The 9923-nt window shown below is 40.2% G+C and overlaps 1 protein-coding gene across 1 annotated transcript in view; it reads left to right on the top strand.

Moving 5' to 3' along the window:
- The first annotated feature begins 3224 nt into the window (after positions 1–3224).
- The window catches only part of camk1ga (calcium/calmodulin-dependent protein kinase IGa), a 14778-nt gene continuing 8079 nt past the window's right edge, over positions 3225–9923 (top strand). Inside the window, exons 1-5 of the mRNA XM_031875597.1 lie at positions 3225–3335; positions 5007–5118; positions 8724–8849; positions 9250–9324; positions 9734–9872. Of these exons, the coding sequence (XP_031731457.1) occupies positions 5033–5118; positions 8724–8849; positions 9250–9324; positions 9734–9872 (426 nt within the window). The 5' untranslated portion in view covers positions 3225–3335; positions 5007–5032. The remainder of the gene's footprint in view (positions 3336–5006; positions 5119–8723; positions 8850–9249; positions 9325–9733; positions 9873–9923) is intronic.

Raw genomic sequence — 9923 nt, 5'->3', positions numbered from 1 at the left:
CCACGTCTTTAGTAACATTACAAATAGTGCACTTATCTGTCCTTTTTTGCAATTAAATACAGAGTTGAGTTAAGTCCTGTATGTCCGAATCTTAACCTTGATATTATGACCTCCTCTCTTCTATACTTCCCTTTGTATGTCTTCACATTTATGGATTTCTGAATGTTATAAAAATGTCTTCCTTTGTTGTCGTTGTCCCACTTCTTCTGCCATAAATCCCATACTGCCTCTCTTATTAATGCTTTAGCTTCCCCCTTTCCAAAAGGACTATTCAATATCTCCTCTTCTTTTAGTATTAGTGCTCTCTTTGCAGTCATATCTGCTCTCTCATTGCCCTCCACACCTACATGAGCAGGAACCCAGCAAAATTGAACATTTATTCCTAGTCTTTGAAGTCTCAACATTATCAGAGATATTTCCATCACTAAATCCTCTCTTATTGTTTGTTTTGACTTTAGGCTGCTTAAAGCTGCAGCAGAATCTGAACAGATGACCACTCTCTCAGGCCTGGCCCATTGCAGTCCCAAGATTATTGCAATAAATTCAGCTGTAAAGACAGACAGTCTGTCATTAATTCGTTTGCATATGGTCATACTGAATTCTGGTATGAATACCCCTGATCCTACGTGTCCATTCCCATTGTCTTTAGATCCATCTGTATAAATATGCAGATAGTTATAATAATTATTGTTCATGTATATTTGAGTCTGATGTCCAATGTTATACAAGTTTCTTTCCATCCATTTTTTCCTCTGTTCTATGAGTGTTAAATCCACATTGTGAACTGTTAGTATCCAAGGAGGAACATTTCCCCACATTACATTGGGACCATACTCTAGCTAGCCTGTTGAGAGTTACCGGGAGCAGATGGTTAAGCTGGTTGGAGAACGTTTTAACGGTATTGACTGTAGTGTGGCGTAGGCTACGGCCCACAGTAGCCTGTGTACTGTCCGCTAATAAAACACCATAAATCAGATAACGTCTCGTAGCTTTCCTTACCAAGGGTCGCGACAGTATTAACCTTTGTAATATGGCAACAAATTTGTCAAAACTCAAACAGGAAATCATATTCCAGTAAGTAATGTATGCAGAACATATACCTAGAATTGAATAGAATATAATAGATTGGCCCCATTATCACCAATATCCTATCTTGCTAATGTTTGTTTACTTAAGTGAAACTTTGATTGCAGGACTTTTAATCGACCTTTTTTTGGTACTGCCCCACTGGTGCGTTCACACACCAAACGCGGCGCGAATTATTCGCGCGAGTAGATTACATACAAAGTCTATGCACAGACGCGATGAGACTGGAGTGACGCGAATTTGCGATGGCGCTGCGCGTTTGGCGCGATTGAGGCGAATTCACAATGAATAGACGCTGCTGTATTTACGTCTAGATGACGTTATTGTGAGTGTTGATGGAGCTGCTACAATGTTACCATTGCCTAGCACCGATCGAACACGGCTAACTGATTTGACTACTTTCACTTTTGTCTCTGTCAGCTTAGTTGAGATGTCATCATTTTGAATATTCTTTATTGTAGACTTAACAAGTAGTTCACAACGCATAGCTAACATAATTTCCACCTTTTTTTTAAAATCAGTTGCATATTTTGATCAAAACATGCAATGTAGGCCTACATGGGGTCATATACAGTATATTATCACAGATTTCCAATACATGAGGAAAAACTAGAAGAGAATCAGTGTGAATTACGGTAAATCGAAAAAAATGCCCTCACAGTTAAAAGACAGAAAAATATATATTCAGTGAAATACGAATCCATTTGCTGAATCAATAATACAAATTAACTTTTGTGAACAAAATCAATGGCTAAGATTGTGTTTAAGTTTTACAAAAGAGAACAACTTCGTAACTGGCATGAAGCCGTTTCCACCAGTCTTTGAATGTAGCATGTGGGCTGTTGCTGAGACTGAGGAAGTGAGTGGACGAGTATGAAGGCAAATCACTGTCAAAATCCGAGAGCGCAAATGAGATCCATGCGCGCGCGAAAATCAAACAGTCGCGTGAGTATTTTACTTTGGCGAGCGCTTTTACATCACTCCGCGAGCAGAATTCACTCTCGCGCGAGCAAAAGTCACTCGCGAAGCTTAAACCTGCTCGCTCGCGAAACCTTAACCTGCTCGCTCGCGAGTCTTTTACCTGCTCGCTCTCGAGTAGATTTTCTTTTTGACAGTAAGTGGGCGGACCCAGTGGATAGAACGGCTATCACTCTGACACAGACGCTCGGGAGAGATTTTCAGATTGCACTACAGGTCAGGGACAAATAATGTACATTTTACTGCACGGGTACTTTTACTTTCTGCACTTAAAGTAGATTTTGCTGATAATAACATTGACTAAGGTTTTGAATGCAGGTATTTTACTCGTAGTGGATTATTGTTTCATCAGTATGGTATTAGTACGTTTACTGCAGTTAAGAATCTGAATACTTTTTCATCCACTAATTACTTGTCAGTGATTTAACAGTTAATATACAAACAGTGGTCCCTAATCTTGGCTCCAGATCTTTGAGCAGGTCCAAATTGTTGCTCATATTATATACAACTATATTATATCTCTTCTGTAAACACAACACTATGATTAAATATGATGACATCATGTTTTAATCAATTAAGATCAAATTGTTTCCTTGAGCTGTTTGTCACAAGAGGTTTGAGTATCAAACACACATTGTCTGTAATAGAATGATGAGTGAATTTAAACCAATCTGAGCAACTTGACTTTAACACATTTTTAATTATTGTATTTAGCAACTCTATTAACATCATTTGTATTTCATCAGGCTCTACAGTCTGAAAAGTTTACAAAACCTGTCGGACAAATGTAGAACATCTTGAGATGTAGTGGAGTAGTGTTTAGTGGCGGATTGAAAACCACCTCTATCAGAACTAGCGTCTGTGTCAGAGTGATATCCGGTTTATCCCAAGACGAGGATTGTAACCAATTAGATGTAGAGATACAATGGCGACTGGGTCCGCCCACTTACTGTCAAAAAGAAAAACTGCTCGCGGGCGAGCAGGTAACAGACTCGCGAGCGAGCAGGGTGAAGTTTCTCGAGCGAGCAGGCTCAAGTTTCGGGAGCGACTTTTGCTCCCGCGAGAGCGACTTATGCTCGCGGAGTGATGTAAAAGCGCTCGTTAAAGTAAAATACGCGCGCGCGTGGATCTCATTTGCGCTCTCGGATTTTGACAGTGATTTGCCTTCATAGACGAGGCCCCGCCCTCTGCGCGTGAAGACTCACAGCCTGCCTGACATAGTCAGGTTCACGCGGACACCTCGGCTCTACCAGCTCTACACCGCTCCTCAGGTAAAAACAGCTTTACAACTATTTTAGGACTAGGACAAGTTACTTTGTTGACATGTTTAACTTGTATGGATACAAATAAGTCGTTTTTGTTGAGAAACATGCCTTATGCTCACATGCTGAGTTGTATAATAGATTCAAATGTAAAAATCAGAGACACCAAACTAGTTTAGCCTACAGGGATTTGCGCTCGTGCTGTACTTTCATCACAGACTCCGTTTAGAAATCTATGAAAATTACATTTTAACAGGAGCATAAAGCTAACGTTATCACTCACATGAATCATTTGGAACGTACTGTTGACTTTGGCTGATGAACATACTGTAAGTTTAGACACGCTTTACACGGTTCTATGCAGTGTAGTGTGTTTTGGTGTTTGTCTTTTGAAATTACTAAAGCACAATAACAGCCAAAGCTATCTTAAATACGATTAGTATCCTTTAATCCAAACCACTTAAATTGCTTATGTTATGCCTTAGTTATTTTCTAAATAATGGCTCAACGGTAAAGCTCCTGACAAGCCTTTAGTAACAATTAGAGCAGAAACAAGAAAACCAATACATTCCTGTTCCTCACTTTGTAAAGAGGATGAATACAAGTTGGACTTGTAAGTCTGTACCTTAATTTATTTTCTGACAAAATTCTAATTGATTTATAATAATTTAATTCATCATCTGGAGTATGCAGAATTCAGTCAAAGTACAATATGTGAAATATCCTGTGGTTATAGCATTGTACTATTTTACATTTTTGTATAATCAGAATTAATCAAAAAAATGTGACAATGATTTCCTGAGTGTAACTTTTCATAATTTGGCATATCAATGTTTGGATGTACAAATATTGGCGCGTTTCAGCAAATATTATCGGAAGGCCAGTGTTCATTAATCCTGACATGCAACAGGATTATGAAAGGATCCAGTTTTTGTCCTGTCAGGGAATCAGCCACTAATCTGTTCCCACAGCAGACACATGGGATGAGCACAGGAGACGAGAAAGAGGGAGGGTTGGGAAGATTAACTCACCACTGCTTTTTACCTTTCTAATCTTGTGTAACTGATAGGCTTCACCCAGCGGCCAATGACCACAGTCATAGACATGCAACTGTTTATGTAAGCCAAGATGCTGCAATTCACAGAATGAGATGAGAGGTGGAGAAGGTTACGCTTAGTTAGCACTTTGATATTTGAGCGACAGAGACATGTCAAAGTGGGTCCACAGTAGTCTTCTCTGTTGAAAAGAGACACATATTTATGTGATAATGATCTAGTCGAAATCATTCCTCAACACTATTGGATTTTCAGTCTTCACTTGATGCATGATGATGGATGGAGGCATTATGTTTTGGGATTGTCTGTCCGTCCCATTCTTATCAACGTGATATTTCAGGAACCCAAACGTCCACTTGTGCTCAAGGATGAACTGATTAGAATTTGGTGGTTGAACGTCACTGTGACCTCACAAAACACATTTTTGCTATAACTCAACAATTCATATTCTAATTATGACAATGTCTCAAATGTCTAAGAGGATAAAATGATGAAGTGATGACATCTTCGACAGACATGAATGTAAACTGCAACTTGACTGGTTGGCGGAGGCGGAGGCACACAACCGCAAGGCGGTAATCCTAGTTTTACCCATAAGAAATGATTGATGTTGTCTGTTCTTCAGGAGTCTACGGCAACGTCAGAGCCAAGATGGGGCGGAAGGAGATCATCTGCAGCTGGAAGAAGAGCACCAGTAATATCAAGGACGTGTTTGACTTCAAGGGGAAAATGGGATCGTAAGTACTGCTGATGGTGAAAGTAAAGACAGACAAGAGAAATAAATGTGTGTTAGAAGACATGGACTAGTGTCAAGGTTCATTCAAGGTTCAATGCTTTTTGGTAACTAGTTAAGACAATTTTAGACCAAGCTGCACAAAAAAAAGTTTAGAAGCCTGTCAATTCGCTAATATGGATGTTCAGGATCGAAATGTTTCTTGGCTGAAAATAATCTCATTTGGTCAGGTGATACAGTATGAGTTGTAGTCGTGAGGAAAAGCATGGAAACCTGCAGCCGATATGGTTGTTTTTCCACATGTCATGGTTTGGGTGGGTGGGATAGTCATCTGTCTACGTGCACCAAGACACACCAAACTGCTATTTGACAACAGTTTGTAAATCACAGAAGATTGATGTGTCACACTAGGATGCCATTTACTGGAGCCTTATTGGAATCAGGACTGGTGAGGATAACTGGCAGGCAGGAGGTAGGCTTGCTTCAGCAGCTTGTGGGATTGAATTGTTGTCGGTCAGAAAATCCTGAAGATACAGAACAATATGTTCTGCTTACTGAAAACATCAGGCACAGTTCACATCCACAAAAGCATCTTTTGAGCTTTTGTGTTGGAGACAGGGAACATGCGGGTATTATGAGTAAATACAATGAACCCTCATCCAAGGATGGGACACACGTCTTTGTTGCAGCCAGCAGCCTGATTCCCGCTACTGTTTTACAGTTACAGTAAGTAATTTCCCAAGTTCAGAGGGCTGTCTCTGGACTAATCAGATGGAAGGAGGTACTGCCGTCTGTCTCCCAGTTACCAGGCTCACTTTAACCTCTGGGCTGAGGGTAATCCCTTCCATCTTCCATTAAAATTAATCAGGTGCAATGTTAATATTGACATTTTGTGTTGAGTGCCTGCAAACCATCAGAGCTTATTTACATTTTAAGAAACACTATACCTGATTCTGCTATAGCTCCAAACAGCTGTTTTGATACCTCTGCCCCTCACTACTAACACCAAATTATGCTTACCTTATACCTTAGTTTGCTGAGTAAAAACCTAGTTTTTACCAGAAAGCTCTTTTTTTTCCAATTTAAAGGGTCACTGCACTCATTGTGTGTGTTAAAGTCAGTTTACCAGTCAGGGCAAACATCAGCCAGTGAAAACAGGTGTATAATGTCAGCTGATATGGCACAGATGGGCCTAACAAAAGACAATCCAGCTGCATCATGGGAAACATAGGATGCAACATTTTTGGAGCCTGACCCACACTAGGGGATAAAAGTCATCTTTGCCTCTGCCTCATCAATTTTGAAGTCCCGCAACTTTATAAAAGAGCAATACTCAATCGCTGGGTTGCCCTTTTAACAAAACAATCAAAACGTTTAACACAAGCAACTTAGCATCAACTTTAAACACATTTATTACAGCATAACATTACCATTATGATATAAATCACAACATATTTCATCAAAGAATATGAATAAGTAAACATGACTAAACAAGAATTTGGTGCACTCTAATATTGAGTGCCCTAGAACTTCCAAAGACACTGGTTAAAGCAAACTATATTTCTCTCCTGTCCTGTTATTTGCTTTATCTGCATCAATTCCAGAAATGTAGCGAGACCAGGTTGGCTTCACATCACCTGTCAGAACAGTGACCAATAATAAATGGCTGTTAAGTTAACTGCAGGTGTTGCTTCCTTAGAGTTGTCCTGCAGCCTCAAAGCTGCTTAAAGCCCTCCTCCCTCGACTGGCTGTGAATGAGTTAGTCTCCTGTGTGTGTGTGTGTGTGTGTGTGTGTGTGTGTGTGTGTGTGTGTGTGTGTGTGTGTCTGAAGTTCTTGAGCACTGACGTCAGAGCAGCAGTGCTAGAACATCCTAGCACTACTTCGTTATAGGATTTAAGAGTCTGACTGACTATATTGGTGGATGAGGGAGGAGGTGTAAGCAGGAGCAGGTGTGTGTTTGTGCCAACAGGAAACAAAAACGTGCTACCCTGCACACCAATCAGTGATGGACTTAAACCGCTTTGCAACAGTGCATTCAGTTTTCAGATTAAAGATTTTTTAATATCTCTAGTGAATCTCAAGTGATTCGTTTTTTTTAAGGTGGAGAAAATGTGTGAAACAGCATGTTCACAGGAAAGTCAACATCTCCACTGAAGGCTAATTAAAGACTATTAATAGTTATAAGGTATGATGGGCTCCAGTGACATTCCTAGACTAGGTTATGAAAGTTGATCAGATGATTTAATTGCGTCGATATGTATCGAATGAAATATGCTCCATTCAGTAAGGGCTAATATCCTGCTCTAACAATACAGACTCGGATGTAACTTTCAATCAATGGCAAGTATCCGTAGGCCAATCGAGTCGAACCCTAATTCAGAACACAGTGCACAAAAAATATGATGGCAACACTGCATTCATAAGGCGTGTTTATAAGTCTCCCTTATTGGGTTTGAGGTCACAACTGCTGTATCACCTGAACAGATGCTTGAGTCAGTGGCCAAAATCAGGGATTAAACCCTGGCTATCATCTGACTGTGAGTTTAACGAGAATAGCTGCCATGCTGAAACCCAGCCAAGGCCGACCAGCCTCCATTTGTCTCTGGGCTGGGACTGGATGGAGCACACTTTATGTGGTCTCTGCATTAAAAGGGATAATACTTAAAGACAGGATACACTTGTTTCCTTCAAAATACATCTGTAAAAAAAGATGTCTTAGCTTCCTTATTCATTCTAAACCACCAATATTGACAGTACTGAAAGCAATTTCTGGGTTGTGAAGAAAACTTGGGGAGGAGTGGAGATGTGTGGAAATAATAGGGTCCCATTTCAAGAGAAAGAGAATACATGCACTGTCACATTCAGAAAGTAGATCAGCTTATCACTCCATTCAAAACTCATGAGAGTGGTATTTACTGATGCATTTTATGAAGAACAAAACGTTAAAATCTCTTAAACTTGTTTTAACCACATCCCTTATTTCAAAAAACCCATTGACTTTGAGACGATGGAACCAGAAGTGCAAAAATGCTGACTCATTTCTGGGCTTTAGGACTCATTCCTGCAAAACTGTATTCAACCAAATGGCAGTCAGGGCGCTTATGATGCCAATCAAAATAAAGCATAAACACTCAGTGTGCCGAGGTTTAGCCTCGAGGGGGTAAACCAATACAAAGTACTTTCGAGAGCGTACGTAATAGAACTTGGTGAACGTTTTCAAATAAAGTTAGAAAAGTGAAAATAAACAGAAGTGATGCATCTTACATCTGGGGACCCTAAAGCAAGTGACCCGTCTCATGTCTGGGGACCCGACTGTCTTTCCACTTAAGAGGTCCACAGTTGTTTCAAGGGTGTAAAGTTTAATAGTACACCCATCTAGGGTGACTGGATTATTGTTTTTTAAAAAGTATTTGCAGGTAATTGTTGATGTCTTGATGTAAAGGAATATTAAACCAGAACAAAAACCAGTACTTTGAACTTAAATTCTAATGAAGGAATAGTATTGTGTCCTTTACAGTTTGCTATTTTTGAGCATTTCCACAAACTGATTGCACTCCATTAACCATCACTTCAATGGTTGTATCTCTGTCCTGTCTGTTTTTGTGCAGGGGTTCTTTTTCAGAGGTGTATATGGTGAGAGAGAAGACAACAGGAAAACTGTCTGCCCTGAAGTGTCTGAAGAAAAAACACCTCGCTCATAGCAACCTCGAAAATGAAATCAATGTACTGAGAAGGTAAAACACACACACTTACACTCACACTCACACACACACACACACACACACACACACACACACACACACACACACTCACACGCACACACATTCATACAGGTGATTTCCATTGTGTTCCATTGTGCACAAAGAGCAGTGCAGCAGCACTTTTCTGTTCCTGTTGTATGAAGTCAACACTGTGTTGCTCTTCAAATGTATTGAATTGCATGTGTATCACCTTCTTACCTTTGTCTATAAACAATCTGTTTTGAGTCAGAAGTTAACGAGGTCCCAGTTTTTCATACGTGTACATACACGTGTGAAGAACTGGCCCAGGGTCGAGAATAACATCTAGCATCTGTCTAAATGCAACATTTGCTACTGAGGACAACAGTGATGCCTCTACCTCTTACCATTTCAGGATACAGCATGAGAACGTGGTGGGACTGGAGGATTTCTATGAGAGTCGAACGCACTATTACCTGGTCATGCAACTGTAAGTGGATTTATTATTATCATCAAGTATTACCTTGGTGGAACAAAATATTGACAGGTATCATAGTGAGTGGAATTAAATCTGACAATAACAATACATTGTAAGTGTTCTTTTATATATGAATGCCATAACATTATCACCAAAAATATACCAACAGAATGACATCTGCTTGTTAAACCCCTTAACATACAGTTTTCACCTTTTGGTTTCCCCTGTAGTCAAGACTGGAAAAATCCTTCTTATTCCACACTTTAACTGTGGGATCTCCCTTAACTGAGGTTTTACAGGCCTACAACAAAACCTTTTTGTCCAACAGAAGTCTTTGTCCACGTGGCAGGTCAAAGGTGTAGCAATAAGATCCCGAATAAAATATAGATGATTTCCTTTGTGTGTGCGTGTGTGTGCATAGAGTGTCAGGCGGGGAGCTGTTTGATCGCATTATAGACAAGGGGGTTTACACTGAGAAGGACGCCAGCACAGTGATCAAACAGGTGCTGCAGGCTGTCAGCTACCTGCACGAAAACAGCATCGTACACAGGGACCTGAAGGTAAGACACACACACACACACACACACACACACACACACACACACACACAC

This window comes from Anarrhichthys ocellatus, unplaced genomic scaffold, assembly GCF_004355925.1.
Source record: "Anarrhichthys ocellatus isolate YVR2014 unplaced genomic scaffold, GSC_Weel_1.0 scaffold92, whole genome shotgun sequence".
Lineage (NCBI taxonomy): Eukaryota > Metazoa > Chordata > Actinopteri > Perciformes > Anarhichadidae > Anarrhichthys > Anarrhichthys ocellatus.
Note: the sequence above shows the minus strand (reverse complement) of the source record. Positions and strands in the feature narration are given on the sequence as shown.